Genomic DNA, 23,660 nt, shown 5'->3' with positions numbered 1-23,660 from the left:
TTATAACGGCGATTGGGGGGCTCTTTTTAGAGCAGCGAGGGCCGCGGAAGCTCTTAGAGAGCGGTAGAACCGCTGAGGAAACGCTCTTTTAGAGCGGCAATAAGCCGCGGGAAGCTCTCAAGGGGCGCACCGGATGGTGGCAGGAGACACGCTGAGAAGGCGGCCGGAAGCGGGCGTCTCGAGGACGGCGCTCGGGGCGGCAGTCAGCGAGGGCGCCGGCGCTGTCTCCGACCGGCGAGTTCAGCTGGGTCCGCTGCGGGGCCTCTTCAGACGGCGGCGGGAGCTTCTCGAAGGCGGCGAGCTTCCTCAGGCTTCAGGCGGAGATCAGCGAGGAGATGCGTTGTCGTCGCTGAAGGAGAAAGGACTGTAATCCTATGGCGAAACGCCTGCTTATATAGCCCCTTACCCCGCCCATTTCGGCGGGAAAGTTCGCGCGCTCTCTCGCCATAGGTCGCGCAGCTATGCCGCGCCGTCATTGGTTCAACGACTTGTCTATGAGTGAACCAATGACGATGCAGTTACACTGCGTTATTGAAAAAGGCTTCAGTGACGGGGAAAAAGGGAGACTTTTCCCCATACGCAGTACGAGTGAAGTATCGAAAGGGAACTAAAAAGGCCCCCGATGGTGATACCGTTATTAGGTGTTGCCACACTAGTGCCTATTTTCTAATATGACTTCATAGTCTACTATATAGCCATGCAAGGAATGCGTCTGCTAAATGATTGAATTTAAATGTATAAAATGTAAACAAAACATTAAAATAAGAAAAAAAAAAAAAAAAAATGAGTCCAGTAGCCACTGATCTATAGAGAATAGTCTATCATTATGTACTATAGCCTATTGATCGGTGGTAGTATCCCAAAGGATGTCATGCGCTTGGTAACAGATGTAGAGGCATTTACATTTTACATTTTAAAAAAAAACAATGACAGCTTAAAAACAGACTTGATTAAATTTACTGTAGGTTTTTTAAACTTTTTTTTTTTATCTGTGCAAACATATTTCTGTGAAATACGCGTTAGGTTGCACAGAAGAAAGCCGATTTATGACATCTACTGATATAGCGGCAGAGGACTATTATTTTGTTGAACGAACTGAAGATGACGTCACTGGCTCAGATTTGATTGACCAATCGGCTGAAAGGGGCGTGTAATGACCGCCCACATGTGGAAAACGAGTTTTGAAGTCGTGTTTCCGTTTTCTATCCGTGACCCGAAAAAAAACGGAAATCGAGTCAAAATCTCGTTTTTTCCGTTTTTTTTTAACAAACGAAAAAACGGGAAACGACCGTTTTCTCGTTTCTGCGTATTTCATTTCAAATTGGAAAACAAACTATCAAAACGTACACGGACCGGTTTTGCTGACAGAGTGAAGGAGATCGCTGAAGAATCAGGATTCTAGTGATGTGTCGTTCTTGAACGATTCGTTCATTTTGAACGAATCTTTAATGTGACTCGGGAAGAACGAGTCGTCTCGGGGGGTGATTCGTTCAGTTGCGCATGTGCAATATTCTACAGGTTCTGTACTGCTAGAAGTAGTTCACCTGATGATTCAATTGATTAGTTCATTTCATGAGTCTTTCGGGTTTTGAGTCGTTCCTTAATCACGTGACAGACCCATACGCTACCAATGCATTCTGAGCCGGAAAGAGAATTGATTAGTTCTTTTTATGAGTCTTTCGGGTTTTTGAGTCGTTCCTTAATCACGTGACAGACCCATACACTAAGCCAATGCATTCTGAGCCGGAAAGAGAATTGATTAGTTCTTTTTATGAGTCTTTCGGGTTTTTGAGTCGTTCCTTTATCACGTGACATACCCATACACTATGCTGTGTGACCCAAGCACATTATATTTATTAGTAAATAACGTTAACTCTCCAGTTTTGTTTGAGTTTGTGTTACAACTGTTAAAGCTGAAGTTATCATAACCTTGATGTTTTAAACTAACATTAATAATTCAAATTCAAAATGTTATTTGCTTTTAATTTATGTCATTATGTCCTTTTTGAGCAATCTTCTTATATTAGACCAATATGTCAAGTCTGCCTAGGAAAAGCAATTATTATAACAGCAAACTCAAAATTGGAGTAAAAATGAACAAACTAGGCTATAAATACTTTGTATTGTAGGCTTGGATTATTATATTATTATATAGCCTAGTGTTTATTTACAGATAGACAGTCAAAAAGATAAATTAATCAATATTTTATTTACAACAGGGCTTTATTTATTTATAATAACACACCACAGATCCTCAAGAAACAGTAACAAAAACAGTGACAGAAATGTCAGAAATAGCGTATGGGTCTGTCACGTGTTTAAGGAACGACTCAAAAACCCGAAAGACTCATGAAGAGAACTAATCAATTCTCTTTCCGGCTCAGAATGCATTGGCTTAGTGTATGGGTCTGTCACGTGTTTAAGGAACGACTCAAAAACCCGAAAGACTCATGAAGAGAACTAATCAATTCTCTTTCCGGCTCAGAATGCATTGGCTTAGTGTATGGGTCTGTCACGTGTTTAAGGAACGACTCAAAAACCCGAAAGACTCATGAAATGAACTAATCAGTTCTCTTTCCGGCTCAGACTGCATTGGTTTAGCATGGGACTGCCTGTCACGTCATTAAGGAATGACTTAAACCCGAAGACTTGTCAGACAAGAGGTGAGGTGAGCTTAATCAGCTTGTCATAAACTGAAGACCCAGGTAATGAATTAATCATTTCTGAATCTTATAGCATTGTAGTTTTGTATTGTTTGTAGTGGGATCAACGTTTGCATAAGTAGTAGATGTGTTGGGGAAGTAACACGTAACATTTTAATTACATTTTGCTAAAATGAACTAAATGAACGAAATGACTCGAAAAAAGATTCGTTCATTTTGTTGAACGAGACTCAAAAGTCCGAGTCAGTAAAATGATCCGAACTTCCCATCACTACAGGATTCACTGCAACACACAACCAGAGCAGTGACGTATATGCAGTATTCACACAGAAAAAAACACTGAAGGACTCGCTGAGTTTCAGATACTTTATAAACGTACACTGCAACTACATCAAGCATATGCATTTGATGAATTACATTTTATATATATATATAAATTATTTCAGCTTTGAACACATTTGTCTTAATGGGAGATCTGATTAAACAAACACTAAGACTTAACTGAAACAAACATTATTAACACATATTTAAATATGAATATATATGAAAACATAAAATTGTAGTTTCTAGCTACTAGTACATAAAAGTGAAAGTGAAAATAAATCGAAACAACAAAAAAACAAACAGTTGATCAACTCTGAGAGAATGTTTGGTCTTCATGTTGATCCATTTTAAACAGTTGTCTCTTCCTTTTCATTGACATACAAAATGTAAAGGAACGACAGACTGCCAGAGTAAGAGAGAAAGTGTAAAGCTCTGTGGTGTACAGATATTCTGAGACCAAAGAAAATCAGAGAAGAAGTCAAGCAGATAGAGAATACAGTACTGGCCCGGGACAGAGGAGAGATCGATCGCTGATGATTCAACATTCATAAGACAGATGAGGTAAAACACTGCCGCTCCACACTGACATCAGCATTACACACACACTTGCACTGTTTTTAATTTCATTTATTATTACAGTGCCAATAATATAATAACAACAATACTAAAAAAAATCAGTATTGTTTAAACTTAAGATGAACAGTGTAAGCAGTACAGAAAAAAAAACAGACTTGCAAAATACAGTGTACAATGAATAGGTACAAAGTTATTTTTTTTATCTTAATTTGACCTTGTGTAAAAAAAAAAAAAAGCAGTTCTTTAAAAGGATCAGATGTTCAAACAACATTATAAAATTACATTTTATGTTGCATTCAATGGAAACAGAAATGTAAAGCTACTGTAACCCAATTCTTCAGAATAAAAAATCTCTGACAGAAATCATTAAAATGGGTGTCATGAGAAATCACATTTTTTGCCAATCAGAAAAAAAATCAGAAACATAACCAAACTGAGAAAGATTCAGGATGTTTCTAACATGACATCTAAATGGTAGGAAAAACTGATCAAAAATGGTCAAACCAAACAAAGATTATATGATTTTTCTAGTAACATATTTTGCCTCAATAAATCAGTAGTAACTGGTAGTAAATGATGTTTAATGACTTCTTTTTTTTCCCTCTCTTTTTGCTGTACTTCCTCATCTCTATTGTGTTCTGTCTTCTCTCTTCTCTGGTGTTTGTGTTGTATCTCCTGGTAGTGATGAGACTGATTGTGATGTTTCTTCTTGTACCTGTGATTGTACAGATGTGGAGGATCTCTCTTGCTCTGTGGATTCACTCTCTTGTGTCCCTTCTTCCCCTTCTTCCCTTACTGATTCTGATGTACTTGTTCTTTGCAGAAACTGTGATGATTTATCTGGGGACTCTTGGTCAGTGGCAGTATTCTCTTCTCCTGTTTGTCTTGTGCTTTGATCACAACTCTCTCTTTCCACTGAAATATTGACACACAAGCAAAGAAAAAGGACATGCATAACTTAACTTGAACTAAATCACAAAACCAAATACAGCTGTAATAATACAGTAAGTCAACCCTTCACCTAAAACAAACAAATACACCAAGGTTTCTTTCCTGCTACTTGCCTCTTCTGTGGACCATGAACAGATTTAATTTATTTTCTCTAGTTATAGAAAATTACAAGGCTTATTTATATTATAACTACATGACAGCATGCATGCATCTTATACCCCCATTTGTGGCTTTGGTCTCTCTCTCCTCTTCTGTTTTGGGCTTCTCTGGTGTGTCATCACTCACTGTAGACAATCACAAGACATCAAGACATTTTATTTGGCATTTAATTTAATTGCAAATCTGCATAAACACTGTTAAAAATGACCGTGATTTTACTGGTAAAACACTGTAAAAATGATAAAATGAAAAACAGTTAATTGGTTTACAGAAAGTTTCTATATGGTGAATAACTGTAATAGATCTAATGGTACATTTAATGTAATTTTACGGTAAAATACCCTTAAATGTACAGTTTTTGGAAGTGAAAAATAACAAGTTATTGTATAATTTACAGTTAAAATCCGTAAATTCCCACAATTCCCTGGGTACCTTCACATTTAATGTATTTAAATGTATTTAGTTTCTCCTAAGTTTTTTGTGCATTATGTACATTTGGGTTTTATGTTACATCTAATGTTCTTAAATTAAAGTTTATTCTATTTTTAAATGCATTTAAATGTTTTAAGTGTTACCGTGATGGTGTTTAGCTTTTGGAAAAACTGGCGAAATTTGATTTATCATGTGACTCTCATCACCACAGTGTTTGGTCGTTGTCAGTGTATTACAAAGGTACAAAACATATTTTAGTACTTCAATAGGTTGGTAAATTAACATTTTATCAATTAATAAAATGTTTTTTTACCGTAAATTTAATAAAGATTTTTACATTGTGTAAAATACAGTGTAAAATATAGTGTGTTATAAACCTTTCAATATAAATTCAATTTCAATAGAATTATTATAATACAAACCTTGCAATTATACGGATTTGAACGGTAAACAGTAAACTAAGTGCTGTCCTGTAAAACCTAAAATGTTGCTACCATATTTTTACGGTAAAGTTCTGGCAACCACAGCTGCCATCACTTTTATGCCATCATTTTTACAGTGCAATGTACATAATTCCCATTTCATTACTGTTATGGTAAAACAATCAAGAATATTATGTGTGAAGTGATATCTTACTGCGTGGGAGAATTCCTTCCATACTATTTCTACGTCTCTGTGTAAGACCTAAAATTGAAAAGAAATAAAATAAGAAATCATCTCTAAACCAGGGGCCCAGAATTTAGCTCCAACCTTGATCAAACTCACCTCCCTAAAACTTTCTGGTTATTCTGGAGACCTGATTAACTTGTTCAGGTGTTTGATTAGGGTTGGAGCAAAACTCTGCTAGAAATTGGACCTCAAGGGTCAGAGTTCAGAACCCCTGCTCTAAACTTTCCCACGTAGACCTTCCCAGTATGCTTTTTATTTATAGCCTAGTTTTATAAGAATTGGGAAAATGCTTTCAAAACAATTATTGATGCTCTATCATTACCTTGGAATGTAAGAGTAGGTGAGGGAAGTTCCTCTATCTGTCTCTCAAGTTCTTGTATCTGGCTATCCATTTCCAGTTCCATTATCTGTTTCTCCAGCTCCAGTTCCATTATCTGTTTATCCAGTTTCAGTTTGTTTATCTGTCCCTCCAGTTTAAGTTTCTTTATTTGTCTCTCCAGTTTCAGTTCCATTATCTGTCTCAACAGCTGTCTTTCCCCTGTAGGAATTCACAAAATATCGAGAGAATTGTGTCCTTTAACTTCACAAAAAAAAAATCATAGAAAAATAATTATAATTTCATTGCAGTTAAGGTAATATATGATTCTCTTATGGGGTTAGAATTGTCCCTTTATTCCAAATAAATATATTATGATCCACAAATAACTTAGAGATTTCACAAAAAATGTAAAACTTCACAAATAGAATGAGATGTGCAAATATATGTTAGAGTTTCACAAAAATGAATTCAATTCACAAATAAATAAAATGTGATTTGCAAAGAAAAAAAAAAGTCAAATATGTTTTTATGACACAAACACAACTCTGCCTGGCAAAAACTGTCTTGTGATATCAGCTGAGTTGAGTTTGTGGCAAAACCTTTTACAGTGTTTGCATTATATTGTGCTGTCTGCATATGATAATTCATACTCAGAAAGTAGAACTGAAGATAGTTTTGCTACTTTCAGTCAAATAAAACACAATTTTTTCAGTCAAATATTTTGTCATTGAAAATGTCATAAAAATAGTATTAAAATAATGTCTCATTCTCGTGAACCCAATATCATGTATTTTCTTGTCTTTTTAGCTAAGTGTATCATCACAGCCCTAAATTCTAACGTCAAGATGCGCACAAAAATCCACAAATAGGTAGACTCCACCCACTGTCTACTTGGTCAATTGGTAAATTTTCAAAACTCTTAGTACCAATATCACAACAGATCATCAAAAGTGCACTTTTTTTTCAAACATTTCAGCATATTTTCAATTGTTTTAGTACAATACACAAAATCACAAAGTATCCTTTTCACAACACAAAATAAGTGTTTCATCTATATAAATGTTTCATTCACAGTAACTGCCTTTCATAATGCTATTACTATCAAACTTTTCATTTGCATCTCTTTTCGTTTAGTTTAATAGATTTGTCTATTATTTAATCCAACTGGACTTAATGATTAAAGGTGCCCTAGAATTAAAAATTGAATTTATCTTGGCATAGTTAAATAACTAGAGTTCAGTACATGGAAATGACATACAGTGAGTCTCAAACTCCATTGTTTCCTCCTTCTTATATAAATCTCATTTGTTTAAAAGACCTCCAACAAACAGGCGAATCTCAACATAACACCGACTGTTACGTAACAGTTGAGATCATTAATATGTACGCCCCCAATATTTGCATATGCCAGCTCATGATCAAGGCATTACACAAGGGCAGCCAGTATTAACGTCTGGATCTGTGCACAGCTGAATCATCAGACTAGGTAAGCAAGCAAAGGACAACAGCGAAAAATGGCAGATGGAGCAATAATAACTGACATGATCCATGATAACATGATATTTTTAGTGATATTTGTAAATTGTCTTTCTAAATGTTTCGTTAGCATGTTGCTAATGTACTGTTAAATGTGGTTAAAGTTACCATCGTTTATTACTGTATTCACGGAGACAAGACTGTCATTATTTTTAAACACTTGCAGTCTGTATAATTCATAAACACAACTTCATTCTTTATAAATCTCTTCAACAGTGTGTAATGTTAGCTTTAGCCACAGAGCACTATCAAACTCATTCAGAATCAAATGTAAACATCCAAATAAACACTGTACTTACGCGATTAGACATGCTGCATGACGAACACTTTGTAAAGAACAATTTTGAGGGTTATATTAGCTGTGTGAACTTTGTTTATGCTGTTAAAGGCAAGCGCGAGCTCCGTGGGCAGGGAGCGTGAGCATTTAAAGGGGCCGCAGCCTAAATCGGCGCATATTTAATGATGCCCCAAAATAGGCAGTTAAAAAAATTAATAAAAAACAATCTATGGGGTATTTTGAGCTGAAACTTCACAGACACATTCAGGGGACACCTTAGACTTATATTACATCTTTTAAAAAGACGTTCTACAGCACCTTTAATCAGTGGATCATTTGGTACACTTATAGATTTCTGTAGATATTAATTATATAGGCATAGTTTCTATAGAACTTGTTGGCATTTTCCGATATGGATTACCAAATGTAATGAATTCTTTTTACATTATACGCAATTTATCTTAGATGATGACCACAGTTGTCAAAGTGAGTGTGTGGGGTTATGGTAAACCCTGCATTGTGAACCAAATGTCCCCACAAGGATGGTAATACCAGTAATTTTAGACCTAGTGGGGACATACAACTACAGTATTGATTGTCATATGGTACGGTTAGAACATTTACTGTATTGCCAGCACACTCTGTTCTACACAAAACCTCATGACTGTGTCATACTTCACACATTTTGATAACACTGAATATTATTACAAACATTATGGATTTTATGTCAATTATGTAATTTAGGTAATGTAAGTGTATTTTCTAATGTGGCATCTGTATCCTGTGTAATTGTAATTATTTCAGCAACAAGGGTGATTTGAAACATGTATCTTGCATTGTTTGCTATTGAATTAACTGAATGTACTAAACTGAAAGAAGAACATACTGTTGTGTTTCGGTGATTAAACCAAATGTTCTCATTACATATCACAACTATCTTGTGTTTTGAAACAGTGATTATGTAGAATGAAAATATGTACAACTAGTATGAAAGCATTAGATCAGGTTTTGAAAGAATGACTAGCTGTGTTACAAGTGTGATCAGTTTGGAGTTTTGCACTAAGAGTTTTGAAAATATACACTTTACTTGTGAAAATAGAACCAAAGCAAATAAAAAAAAACTGTAAAGACATGGCCACTGTATAACTGTATCGTCTTCACGAGTAGTTTGTGCTTGGACCCTGACAATCACTGCTTGCTGATATTAGATTTGTTTGTTGTTGTAAAAAGTCATCAAGTCATAAATCTCAGTCTGCATTTGTCTCAGGGCATCAGGCAGATGCCTAAATTTCCATGTATTCTTACCTTTCTGAAATGAACCAAATAGCAAGGTGAGCTCATTACAATTACATAGCAGTCATATTTGAATGAAAATGAAAAATAATATCTAAAATAATCTAACATTTACTTCATGTAAAATATCATTTATATGTTTACAGTTTTTTACAATCGTTAGGACACATTTCTCAATACTTAGGCCACTTTTCAACTTTCATCTTGGCAAAGCAGTTAATTTCACATTCAAAATGCACTAAATCTACCAAAACACTTCATTCATGTCTCAAATCAACTCATTCTTCCTGAACACTAGCAAAGGTTTTCACCCAGCAAACACACTTTGTCAGTCATAAAATACTGACCTAAAAACACTAACATCAGGTATCATTATACAATGTTTTCTTTTGTAAAATTTCTTAACAAAACAAGAATAACACTGTCTATTGTTTAGAATTCACTGCAGTTTGTTACATGATGTTTACATAACAGTACAAAATTATTCCGAAGTTTTCCTCTTTGAATGGATGATAATGAAATTGAAAAAACGAATGCTTGTGTAGGTGTTCAGTTTCATCTAATTGCTTTGATAGTATTTGATTTTTTAGATTCAGCATATATTTCATTACAATATTACTGTAGGAATGTAGCAAATTGCGGTCTTATTCAGTTTTGTATTATGTTATTGTTTTGAACATAAGTTTAACAGTTTTGAAAACAGTATGTAAGCATGTGCAAATTGGCCTGTACGTACAAAGAGTTTTGGCAGTTGTTGTGTCTGAGTGAGAAAAGAATTCATGAAATTTGAGAGATGTAGTCGATAGTCATTGAATGCATTTTGTGCCAAAGCAATGATAATTGATCCTCAGTTTAGCCCACATAGACTTCTGTTGTGCTCACTGTGTGAAGAGTTTTGCAAAAGTGACCTAACTATTGAGAAATGTGTCCTAGCGTCTGTAAAAAACTGTAATGTGCCAACTTGGCATGACAAGAGAGACTGCAGAGACATGAAATTACCTGTATGATGCTATAGACAGCAGCAAAATATATAGTTAAGCATTCATTAAACAAAATATGCCATGTTTAATAACAGAAAAAAATATTTTCTGTAGTTATAGAAAATTACAAGGCTTATTTATATTATAACTACATGACAGCATGCATGCATCTTATACCCCCATTTGTGGCTCTGGACTCTCTCTCCTCTCCTGTTTCAGGCATCTCCGGTGTGTCATCACTCACTGAAGACAATCACAAGACATCAAGACATTTTATTTGGCATTTAATTTCATTGCAAATCTACATAAGACATGTACATAATTCTCATTTCATTACTGTTATGGTAAAACAATCAAGAATATTATGTGTGAAGTGATATCTTACTGCGTGGGAGAATTCCTTCCATACTATTTCTACGTCTCTGTGTAAGACCTAAAATTGAAAAGAAATAAAATAAGAAATCATCTCTAAACCAGGGGCCCAGAATTTAGCTCCAACCTTGATCAAACTCACCTCCCTAAAACTTTCTGGTTATTCTGGAGACCTGATTAACTTGTTCAGGTGTTTGATTAGGGTTGGAGCAAAACTCTGCTAGAAATTGGACCTCAAGGGTCAGAGTTCAGAACCCCTGCTCTAAACTTTCCCACGTAGACCTTCCCAGTATGCTTTTTATTTATAGCCTAGTTTTATAAGAATTGGGAAAATGCTTTCAAAACAATTATTGATGCTCTATCATTACCTTGGAATGTAAGAGTGGGTGAGGGAAGTCTCTGCAGTTCATGTCATTTAACTTGTCACTCACAAAAAAAAAACAAAAAAAAAACTAAAGAATTAAAACTTCAATGGTTCTTCTAACCATAGAAAAATAAATATTTTATTGCTGTCAAGGTAACATAGTATAATTCTCTAAACATCCTCATACTCTTTCAGATACAATTTAAACACAGAAAGTTCAGTGTCCTATGTTAAGCCCGGGGTACCCTGCACGATTTTTGGCTGTCCCAGACGAAAGGTTGTCATCGTGAAACAACGTGGCGATTTCTGTGATTGTGGCTCTTAATCGGTGGTCCTATGTCGTACAGTGAGAGAGGTTCAAAGACGGCCATTTTCCCGGTCTCGAGACCAAAGATAGCCTACAACAGTTTTCTGACAGTGCCAGAAATTCAGCATGATCAACGCACAGTGTATTTGCTGCTATGACCGTCTGACCAGCCAATAAAAATGCGACATGAAATCAAACGACATGGCGCTAAAACTTAAAACTACTTACCCAAGCTCTTTTCCCTTCTTCTTTTACCACTTCCTTTTTATTTTCAGCACACATAAAAACTACAACTGTTCAAGTGTGATTCAACATGGTGTTTTTCTTAATGATTTGATTATGTATCACACCTGTTGTTCATTTCGTGTGTAGGCTATTTATAGTATTTTGCTTCTCGTCATGATTAAGTTGGTTGTTCTTTTCTGAACAACCAGTGCTGTTAAGAGTGATATTTCTAAGTTTTTTTTTTTTTTTTTTTTTTTTTTTTGAGTTTTGAGTTTTGAGTTTTGTAAATAAAGTACTGCTGCATTTAAAATTTTCCTTTTTATTTTCGCCTTATTTCAACCAACTTTTTAAATGTCTGTGTTGTTACAGTAATGGATGTTGCCCATTTAATAAAAGGGGTAAAGGCCCCGGTATACTTCAAACGAAATCGAAGAACGAACTGATGTGACGTCATTTCGAACAAAATCAGACCAAAACAAAAGTTCGTTTTGTGTTCTGTTTCGAAGTTCGAAACGGCTTGCCAAAGCGAACTCCAGCTGCAAAACACCTTCATACTACCGTGACGATAACGTAATAGGAGGTGTGCGCTGAGGCTCCGCTCGCCTTCACTCGCGTGGAACGCGTCTTTGGGTGCTTCTCAATTCTTATTTGTGCATCCTCGTTTCCTTTCCTTGCTTCCTTTCCTCGCGTCTTAGCTCCACCCCTCCAGGATGCGAGGGAAGGACGCAAGGAAAAGACGAGAGGACGGAGGAATTGAATCAAGTGAAATGATAAATCCTCGCTCCCTTTAGCGTCACTTCAAAGCGTCATCAGCTGCGCTCGAGAGATCTACCCACATGTTGGTTATTTAAAAAAATATAATAAATATTAATAAAGCAAGATGCCTAGTTGAAATATATGAGATATAAAGTTTATTTAATCTGTAAAAGTAAAGCATACATTTAAATTATTGTGACAGATAAGAAGGGGGAGGAGAATTTATGCGTGCGTCACGTTTCTCAATGAGAAAGACTTCCGCAAAGGATGCACCTGTGTATCCTCGCTCATAACTCCTCAGGAAGCCTCCTCACTCCTCGTTCCTCGCCTCCTCGCGGTGCAATTAGAAAATTGAGATGTCCCTCAAGATGGCTGAGCTCGATTGTTTTCCGGGTCATAGGATGGAGGACAGAGGAGCGAGGAGACGAGGAGGGATATTGAGAAGCACCCTTTGACTCATTTCGTGTGTTCGAATCGAATTTGTCGAGGTAAGAGTTCCTCGGGTGAAAACATAAACACACTGGATAGCCGCTTTATAGTACAAAATGAAGTTGTGTTTGTAAAAAATTGGGCACTAACACAGTTTTTCATGTTTGATACTGTAAAGCTGCTTGATTTTAAGCTATATTGAATAAAGTGCTATATGAAGACGTGGCGTGACTGGAGTGCTAATTTGCAGAGCTCGTGCTAACATGCTGTTATGATCAGACGCTTGTGCTTTCTATAATAAATGCTTGCTGTTTTCTCATTTTTTGTTGTGTTTATTTTGTTATTGGTCATGCATTTCGAACTTCGTTTTACACCTAAAAGAAGAACGAAAAAGAACTTCGTTTGAAGTATACCGGGGCCTTAATTGTATTTGGACTGCTTTCTGTGTGTAAAGGTCATAACGGGTGATCTGAAATGGTGAGTTGATTCTCTCTTAATTTTCATAAATATTGCTAAATTTCATGTGTTGCACTGAAAATTTTTATTTATTTATTTATTTTTACTTTTAATCTAAATTGATAAAATGTCACCAGACATTGAAACCATCTTGATGGCAGCCTCCATTTCAGAAAAGTATAGATTTGTGCTAATTTGTCTGTGGTGTTACCGTCTTTTATTGTAAATGACTCCATGGTAACTCCACAGATAATATACAACTAGAAATGTTCTATGTTTATTAAAAATTATAGAATTTGTTTAGGCCATTCATAATCATATAATTTCATCACTCATGAGGTATGGCAAAATAATCTGTTGCTGAACAGCGGCATCTTTATACAGTATAGAGATGTAGACCTTGTTGTAAGTCTATGATGTTATATTACGTCTGTAGTGTTACTTAAAATTTCAGATTCATTTTGTCCAAAGAAACTGTTTTTTGTTTTTGTCAAAAAAAAGAGAAAACTATTCTCCATTGTTGGATATAGGGGCCAAGATTAAAAATTTAACTTTTCTTTTAAAAAATGGAAGCTCTAGCGTTCAAGTTCTGCCGGGAAGACTCTAATGTTATACGTCATTCATTATATCAGTTCTAACCAATCATTATCGAACACTCAGGTATAAAGCATCGGTACTTAGACTTATCTGAGTTCGCAGATGCTGACGCCAATCTCCACCTCCATCCTCCCCACCACCACCAGGATGGTCCCTGTCCATAACCCTATGGGGGTCGTCTAAGCCCCTGCCTTTATTTCGGGCAGGTGTGTGCTACGGATGGGGCCTACGCCAAAGAACTTTATCTTATTGTATAGCTTTCTGGTTGTTAATAAATTTCATCGTTATGTTATTTTGCCTCCCGAGTCTTTCTGGTAGAACTGTAATTTTAATAAAGCATTTAAACTAAATTCATAAAGTTATTTATTTTTCTTAATTATTCCTTAAAGTTGCAAATTCCTCATTTTAGAACAAACCAGAAATTTATTTCAAATACTGGTAACACCACAGACAAAAGTGGTTATAGCACTAGTATCTGATTAAAATTTCTAATAAAAATCAGCAGATACAATAGGAACTACAAGAATAAAGTCTTCAGCTAGACAGAAAAATGTATTGTCAAATGCATGAATGGTATCCATCACAGTCATGTAGTCAAACTACTGAGTTTAAAACTTCTGAGTATTTAAGTCTTTATTTTTTTCAATTTAGTTAAACTAGGTTGGAATCCTGTGACAAAAAACAAACCAATCATTAAAGTGCGACACAATTTTAGATTTACATTTCTGTTTATGGCAGACACTTTTTCCAGTGCAAGTTTAGAAAGCAAATAAATGATGGTGAAGAAGAAAAACTGATATTACTAGTGTATGAAATTAAACCTTCAGAATACTTACTGCTGATATGGAGAAAAATATATTCTTTCATTGATCCCCAATTATGAATGACTTCACAAAAATAGAGGCCCCTCTGTGATCTTCTGACATCTCTGAGTGTCAAAAACACATTTCCATTTTGTAGATCGTCCAATGAGAGACTCACTTGATCCTCAAATTCGCTGGTCACTGTCATCTGTCCATCCTTATAATGACAGACCAGATCAGCCTTATTCCACCATTTAATCTCTAATGAAACAGCACTAATAGGTGTATTAAAATCACATAACAGAACAACAATATCTCCAGGATCACAAAATTTAATGTCAGGTGAGCAAACATAAGACATATCTGAAAAAGAAAAAGAATTAAACATTATTCCTCTAATTTTTTAATGTACAGTGAAACAGTCAAAGAGTCACAAGAGTCATTAGAGTCACAAGTGATTGTTTACTTGCCTTGATTAGTTTCTGACACATATTTAGCCTCAGCCATTATTAATATTTCTCAGAGATGAAAAATCCACTGTAAGCCTAGTAAATAAATGATGACCGTATTAATGTTTACATGAATATCTCATCACATCTTATTTTGATGTTAATCTATAACAAACATAAATTAGATATGAACAGTAAATCAATTCAATTTGAATCCTGTCATTCAAATAAAACAGTAATAAACTAAACTGTTCAGCATGGATCAAATGTTGTGCTGTTATATGGACATAAGTGGAAATCAAAATGTGAGACAAAATAAAACCTGTTTGAGCTATCATAACAGCAGTCCCTCCTTGGAGCATTTTTCTCTGTTATATATTTTGTGATAATCTTGAAAATCCTTTTTAATATTAATTCCATTAATTAAATGTATGCACTCTTTGCATACTTTAAATATCTTATTTTTCTTATTGATCTGTGAGTAAGTTGATATATTTGGAAAAAACAGTAAATCCAATCATGAAGTTCAAAATGTGGATTCTGTTAAAATGAAAGTTTAACACAATCCATCCAAATAAAGAGAACAAAACAGATGGTCACGGTGGTAAAAAAAAAAAAAAAAATAGTTATAAAGTAAAAAATAGTTAGAAATATTCTAAATTTTAAATTACAGATTAGCCAGCAAAATAAAACAAATTTGAAACGGTTTCTGTCAAAGTGCCTTCTTAGTTTAAAACATCCAAAAGCTTAGATTGGATTCAGGCTCTTCATGTTAAAAGAGTGAATTCTGCAAACAGCAAGATACTGAACTCAAGCAGCAACAGCATTAAAAAGAAAAAAAATTGTTGATAACGAAACATTAATTACTACTGAAGATTATTTAAACATCATGCATTTCTTATTTTTTAAAAAGTAACTTATAAAGTCACGTTTCGCACAAATGCATAAACCTAAATAGATTAAAGGTAGGCTACACTGTCATTTTACAAAATAATGAATAATGAATTCATCTTCCAAACCTTGTATTTATATTCGGACTATTTTAGACAGAGCGCGACGCCAACCACTGCGGAGTAGCCCCAGTACCTGCGTGACTAGTCATAAACATAGACTGGACATAAACAGTGAGAAGTAGGTCCGGCTACAAAGTTCTTCCGCAAGACGCATGCAGTTTTGTTTATAAACCGCTAGAGCTCCAGAAGTTACATAATGTACCAGGCTCTCTGTCCTAGATATATACAAATAAGGAAGGTCCCAAAACGCTTAATCAGTGCTCATAAGTCACGTTTCTGATTAATGCACACGCAATATCAGAGCCAGAGAACACTATAGAAGGAAATCTGCCTGAGATTCGCGCTCGTTCGCTCTCGCGTTTTACATTCTTATTACATTCTTTACATTCTTCTCGCGTTCTTGACATTTGTCATTTAAAAGACATCATATAAACTGCCTCAAATGATCTATAAAGAAGAGAAGAAATTCATGTCGTCGCCGCGGCTGGTAGGCTATGCCGCTTATATGTTTATTCGAAGCCCACAGAACATAGCCTAGTTCCCAACGCTGCCTTTTGAACTGATCCAAAAAACAGACGAGAATATTCTATCTACATATCTTCTTTCTCTTTCACTCCCAGTGACTTGAGAAAGAATCCCGTAAATGCTGACTTAAAACTCCTCAATGAATCCCTATGAATAGTTTTAGGCTATTACACTGAATTTCAATTTCAAATTCAATTTCAATGTGGCCTAGGCCTATTTAAGTAATCTCTCACTTGCCTATGACAATGAGAAGAGTCACCGTCCGTCACCCAGCATCAGACTTCGTTATAACTCACACAAATAAGAGAATTCTGGCAGATCTGACGACAGCAAAAACAATCAAACAAAAATAAATAAATAAATAAAGTATTAATTTTAGACTGTAGCTCACCTTGGCTTTTATTATCATACAGAAAGATGCGAGTCCAACTGGAGCAGCAATTCTATTGAATCCTAACCGAAAGTTCATCTTATTTCCTTGTCACTAAAACCAGTTTTTCTGGCTTTGCGTTTAACATGAATTGAGTGATTCGTTTAGATTTAGAATGAACGCGGAACGGAATGTTCTGATGTGTCACTTATCTGACTGTCAACTAGCCAAAAAGAACTGCTTGCTGTAAACAAAATCTTCTGATTCTTCTTATAGCCTATTTCAAATAATTCTGCATGTCAAATTTTGCTAAAACGTAAAATCTAAAACAACATCAAATTTTCCTTACATTAATCAAATCCAGGGGCCGATTGCATAAACACGTGTCTTAACTAGTCTGGCCAACTTGCAATTTTTTCTAATCAGTCTTCACCTACTTTTCGAATTCAAATTAGATCTACTTTGTATGTAGGCCTAAATGATCCACCATTTTGTCAAATTATAGTTAATGAACTTCAGGACACTGGAACTGGAAACACTGCTGGAAATAAATCAAGAGTGCAGCATAAAAGCAGTCAAATAGTTTTGAGATAGAGTTTCCCCACACATTTTCTTTCTGTTCCTGTGTTTTTGCAGATTTGCTGAACGTGAGTGGAGTGAAAATGTAATTTCTGTCTCCAGATTCACTCAACAAACTTTCTCAAAAACAAATACAGGAACTTGTTCAACAGCATCTTCTGTTCAGCCAGGTGAAGCCCATTTTTGAGTTTGAGTAAGTAATAAACTATCTGATGATAACACAATCTCTGTCTGTTTTCTCAGTATGGTTCATCAGCTTGATTCTTCTCTGAGAGAGATCACAGTGCCTGATGCTGCTCTGGTGATAGAGTTAGCAAAGTGAGTCTGTCAACACACACACACACACTAAAATCCAAAACACTGCCACTAAATGACTTTCATTTGCGATTATGCTAATATTTTGATACACAGCTCCAGAATGCTTTGTATGAATGTTTTTCTTGTTCAGCTTCCTGTTGGACCTTTCAAAAGAGCAAGTGTCAGGTTCTCCAGCAGCAGTATTAACATAAAGTGACATGGCATCTGACGCAATGGCACATCCGGTGGCACTTCTGGTCTTCATTGGCATATGTCAGTGGATAGTGGCATGTGCCACTGACATTGGCACGAAACACTGACACTGTCGCTGTCTCGCGGACCATGTCGCCGACATATGTTTTGTAATCCAATTAGGCCTAAACGACGTATTTAAGTTGGCCATATTTTTTTCAAACATGTCAGGTTTGTGGAAAAAATACTATAGTAAATACTATAGTGTTTTTGAACCATACTATAGTAAAGTACTTGAATTAATTTGTTGTGGTAATTCTATAGGCTAATTGCTGTGGTAATATAATAACTATAATAATGTAAAAATTACTTTACCCAATACTGTACTAAGTTTTCTACAACTATAGGGTATATTATACAATACACTACAGTTTACTGTAGTAAAAACTAAAGTATACTACAGTATTTATTATCAGTTCACTATAGTTAATATTACAGTATGCTGTAGCATTCATTAACAAAGTGTTGTAAATACTATAATGTATACAGTATACTACAATTTACTATAGTATGGTTCAAAAACATTATAGTATTTACTATAAATTACTATAGTATTTTTTCACCTGGGGCGCCACAGGTTTGCCAACTCTCAGGCTCTGTCTCGCTCTCACTCTGCCCAAGTAACCTCAGGCCAAACTGGCAACCCTGCTTTGATACGAAACAAAGTCTTAGCTTTAAAAATTTTGTAACATTCTTCCAAACAAACCAGCACTGTCCTGTCAATATATTTGAATGGGCTTAAGCAAAATAAATGACAGCTTCACTATAATTGCAGAAATTTAATTGGTAAACATTACAGTATGGTGCATTAATCATTCTGTTGACGACATTTAGCTACATTATCATTTTATTGTAGAGTGATGGCGAGGCAACGTTTTTTTTTTGTATTTAACCCTCAGGTATTCCTTACTTATGGGTCACATTTCATATTCTTTGGTGGTCAATGTGTCTGTACACCTTAGGTGTAACTATTTTTAATTAAATGTTCTGTATTTTACTGAAAATATTTCTTGTATATTTTTTATTTATATTACAATTAGTGCAGCATTTAAGGTTAAATAGAGAAAAGGTTTATAGATTCCAATGCGAAGAGGCAAATATTTTGTAATGCCATGGTTTACCCACTAGGTGCCTGTATGGCTATACATGTATAGTTGCTCCCATAGACATATAATAAACACTAGACGCCCTATTGGCCGCTTTGGACTGTTGCTGCGATACGTCAACGAGTCCGCCATATTGTGTGGGGCAAGACTGCGCTGTTAACAAACACAAGTAAACGGACGAGCTGCGGTTTTTCTGGATAAAAACAAAAATAACGTTTACATTTATCATCCAATTTCAGTGGTTTATAATGTACGTGGTGTACAAAAAGTACTTTACTTAATATCTCTAAAGTTAGACATAAAATATTTATTTTAATTATGAAATAGTCAAAGCACAGGCTTGTCATGTATTTTTGGCTGCTTTATTCTTGCATAAGAATTGTGAAAACGCCCATACTGAGATATAATTTAATTTTCACATTAAATTAAATAAAGTTTTCTTATTGTAAAAAATGGGTTTTCTGTCTTTAACGCAATTTTAGCTTTTCTTGAGCTTAGAATTGACCACCATTGATAAAATTAAACAAATCATCAAATACAAATCACACAGTCTGCTTTCTGTATTTTTATAGCACTAAAATGATACAGATAGATACTCCAAAAACATACAACAACAAAGATAACTGATGGATCCTTTATGGTAATACATATGATATGGTACAACTACAGTGCAATGCAAATAAAGAAATTGAGAATAGTAAATAGTTTGTTATACACTATAAGAAATAGTTTAGCAAATAAAATAGTAATGAATAGAACATTTATAAAATAGTATAAGTACAATAATATAATATCATAATAATATATTGATAATAGCATATAGTATAATAATACTATAATAGCAATAGAATATGTAGTATCATTTACAGAATATAGACAATAATATAACATCATAACTATGGCCTAATAGATTGATAATAATTAGACAATAATATAACATCATAACTATAATAGATTGATAATAATAGTATTTGTATAATAATAATCGCAAATACAATGTAATATCAATTGCAGAATAACATTGACAATAATAAAAATAGTAAATTAAATAGTGACTAGTACAACAATAATATAGTATTGGTATAATAATAACAACAACAAAAGGAAATATATTTTCCAACAGTCTCTTGGAAATGGTGAGAACAGTCCACTGACAGGCTCTCCCCCTTGAGGCCCTGGTTGCAATGGGCTGAAAAAGAAATAAAAATATAAACAAGTCACCATTTAATGGCAAACTTTTAAATAATGTAGATGAGTCGGGAAACTTCCCTTCTAGCTACTTCCCACTGTCTCCTCAACTCGTTGTCTTTGTGAAACCTTAAATGTGTGAAAAGCTAGCCCACTAACTAATGTTACAGTAAGGGTTAGATTAAGATTAACAAAATATCAGTCACCTAGCCGTAACGAGTACTTGTCATTAAAGTCGGTTTTAATAAAATAGAGATGCATATTTAAACTTTAGTTTATAAAATAACATAAGCTAAAACTATATTAGAAACTTTCACAGCTAATTAGTGACATCGCTAGCTATTTTAGTCTGACTGACTCCAGTGGCCAACTACTATCAATTTCCTATATAATGACCAAATACAACCAGAAACAAATGTTCAGTCTTACCTGTGAAAGGTTATTCCCCGAGACCGGTTTTCAATTGTGCAGCGATTTGTACAGCCCCAAGCAGCACACGAAGCAGGCATTTTTCTCAATTCCAGTTATGAGCGTTATGGGAACGTTGCCCAGCACAACATGGCGGCGCCGTTGACGTACGGTCCGTTCCAAACGGGATATATCGCCCTCCGAAGGGCACTTCGGAGTGAAAATAATCATGGCCGCCATATTGAAGGGTCGTTCCAAACCAAAGTGCTCAAAACTGGCCACTTCAAAGGGCCCTTCGGAATGAAGGATTTCGAAGGGAACAACTGATGGACACTTCGGGCCCCCATGATCCTTTGCACAGGGAAGTTGTTTGACGTCACAGAATGGGTACAGGAGGTTAGGAGTTCGATTTTAACTATAAAGGTATGTATAATATTTTTCTGTACTACTGTAATATTTAAACGAGTTAGATTTGGTACATTATTATGGTCAAAATGACATTGTACTTAAAAAAAAAAAAAAAAACTTTACAGCTCATTTATCAGTCCATTCAAATGTTTCAAATACATAGATACAATATAGCCTACATGCGGTAAACCTAAAATAAATAAATAAATAAATAAATAAATAAAAACGTTAAACAAAAGGCGCAGCTTGCACAATTTATCCTCCTTGATTGTCTCGTTAAGATGACGCTGAAGTGCGTTCCAAAAGAACAGTTTTTTTTTACCCCTACACCCTTCATCCCTTCGAAGCTCTCACTCCGGAGGGTAAACCCTCTGAAGGGATTAGGGCATAGGGATGAGCCCTTCCGAATGGAACGCAGGGTAAAAGTGCGCCGGTAGCTGCAAATTACGTCATGCATGCGTAATAAGTCAAATGTTTTTATTTTATTTCATTTGTTGCTTTTATTATCAACTTATTAATTAGATGTAAATATAACACACAACCTGTATATATTGCTTAAAATTTGTGGGGGTGCTATGGGGGTGCTGTAGCACCTGCTAGCCCCTCCCTAGCGCCGCCCATGCTCATTAGGCCTACAGTTCGCGAAACCTTGGAATGATTTTCTCTGACTTGCAACTTTTTATGTTCAGATACTGGCTGAGCAACTTCCAAGTCTTTCAGTGGACAAAATCTTTTGATTTTCAAAATTACTTTTGAATTTCAAATTACTCTGTCATATCTTTTTTCACTAAAACCTAAAATCTAAACAGTTTGTTTAAACACAAAACATTTTGTTTACAAGGCACAGAGAAGAAAGGAGAGTTTCACAGAGATTTATTTTTACTTTGCTACGCTACTATCTGTTGTAGGCTAAAAGTAGGCTAAACCACAGCAGCAGTATGTTAATACCACCTCTCCTAAACCATCAAAGTATCTGCTAAAAGCAGTAAATATGGATCAACGTTCACATACGTTTGTTTTATATTTGAATTCTCATTACTTCCTATTTTCTATACAGAAAACACAGTGAGGTCACATGGAGAGCTGAATGTTTTGCTGGTGGGCAGTGGAGATCCCAGACACATCCTGAAGACCATCACTGGACTGAGTGACTCCGACATGTTACATGTGAGAGATTCATCACTGACCTCAGAGTCTGTTACATACAGCAGAATAGTTGGGGTTTATTAGACCACATGTATAACTCTTCTTTATAGCTTGTCATTTATACTGCATGATGTATATTATATAGCAATAACACATGATTTACCTTTCTCTGACCATCTTTCTCTCAGATGGCTCAGGCGTTGTTTGAATGTCTTTCCACTAGATGGCGCTCTTTACTGAATGAAGATGTACCAAACCCTTCAAGCTCCTGTTGTCAATCCACAGACAGTCTCATAACAGAAGAGAAGATCCAGAATGATCCACCTTCCTCTCAGACTCACACAAAATCTGAGCAACAGACACAAGAGCTTGGTAACGTCCTGTTATGACAAAACATAGTTAATGTACTTCTATTGACAGTGAAATGCTGGAAACAAATCAAACAGTGCAGCATGAAAGCAGCTAAATAGTTCTGAGATACAGTTTCACACACATTTGCTTTCTGTTCCTGTGAAGTGAAAGTGAAACAAAACAGTTGATGAAGTAAACTGAGAGAAAGTTTAGTCTTCATGTTGATCCACTGAGATGAACACAAACATCATGTACATTATAATAAAACCACAAACACAGGAGTTGTGCTGGAACAATTTTAATTAAAAAAAGTGACATATTGTCTCTTCCTTTTCATTCACATACAAAATGTAAAGGAACGACAGACTGCCAGAGAAAGTGTAAAGCTCTGTGGTGTACAGATATTCTGAGACCAAAGAAAATCAGAGAAGAAGTCAAGCAGATAGAGAATACAGTACTGGCCCGGGACAGAGGAGAGATCGATCGCTGATGATTCAACATTCATAAGACAGATGAGGTAAAACACTGCCGCTCCACACTAACATCAGCACTACACAACGCTTGCATTGCTACTGTTTTCAGTTTCAAGTTAATTATTAGAATAGTGACAATAATAATATAACAACAACCATTATAAAATCCTTCAGTGAGGTTTAAATTCTAGTGAGATATACAGAGTAAGCAGTGTTAGAGAGAACAGAAAAAAAAGATAACGGACATTATTACAATATATCATTATTTTCAAAATGACAATATCCAGGAGTTGTGCAAACGAGATCTCGTGCACTCAAAAGGCAACTTTATATCTGCCAAAATGAGGGTGTAACAGAGATAAGAAAGAGTACAGCTGCCAACAGACTGCAAAGAGAAAACTGAAAACTAACAGAAGTGTACAAGCCCTTGCTCTCAGTCCGGCTAAGTGAAGCGAAGGGCCGACAGCAACAACATATAGTGAAATACAGCATTAATGCAGACTGTGTATTGATTGTAAATGTTTGATGTTGATGAGCATATCTCATTCCTTAACCTGTGAAACCAGTCACCACCTTCATGTCCTTTGCGAAAAACAGTTTTTGGTGT

The 23,660-nt window shown here is 35.4% G+C and overlaps 1 protein-coding gene and 1 long non-coding RNA gene across 2 annotated transcripts; one reads left to right on the top strand and one right to left on the bottom strand.

The window, feature by feature from the left end:
• Positions 1-3,574: 3,574 nt before the first annotated feature.
• On the bottom strand, positions 3,575-11,577 carry LOC125257993 (chemotaxis regulatory protein ChePep-like). The gene is made up of 7 exons (XM_048174773.1): positions 11,451-11,577; positions 10,565-10,612; positions 10,357-10,422; positions 6,097-6,312; positions 5,742-5,789; positions 4,733-4,798; positions 3,575-4,478 (listed from the first exon to the last, which is right to left on the bottom strand). The coding sequence occupies exons 2-7, from the start codon at positions 10,584-10,586 to the stop codon at positions 4,192-4,194; spliced, it is 705 nt and encodes a 234-aa protein (XP_048030730.1). The 5' UTR covers positions 10,587-10,612; positions 11,451-11,577; the 3' UTR covers positions 3,575-4,191.
• Positions 11,578-17,480: 5,903 nt separating this feature from the next.
• LOC125257915 lies at positions 17,481-18,139 on the top strand. Its single transcript, XR_007182482.1, has 3 exons — positions 17,481-17,594; positions 17,668-17,742; positions 17,873-18,139. It is a non-coding gene; the product is annotated as an uncharacterized LOC125257915 (long non-coding RNA).
• The last annotated feature ends 5,521 nt before the right edge of the window (positions 18,140-23,660 follow it).

Source organism: Megalobrama amblycephala, linkage group LG22, assembly GCF_018812025.1.
Source record: "Megalobrama amblycephala isolate DHTTF-2021 linkage group LG22, ASM1881202v1, whole genome shotgun sequence".
Taxonomy (NCBI): Eukaryota; Metazoa; Chordata; class Actinopteri; order Cypriniformes; family Xenocyprididae; genus Megalobrama; species Megalobrama amblycephala.
The sequence above is the reverse complement of the archived record's forward strand: the minus strand, read 5'-3'. Positions and strand labels throughout refer to the sequence as shown.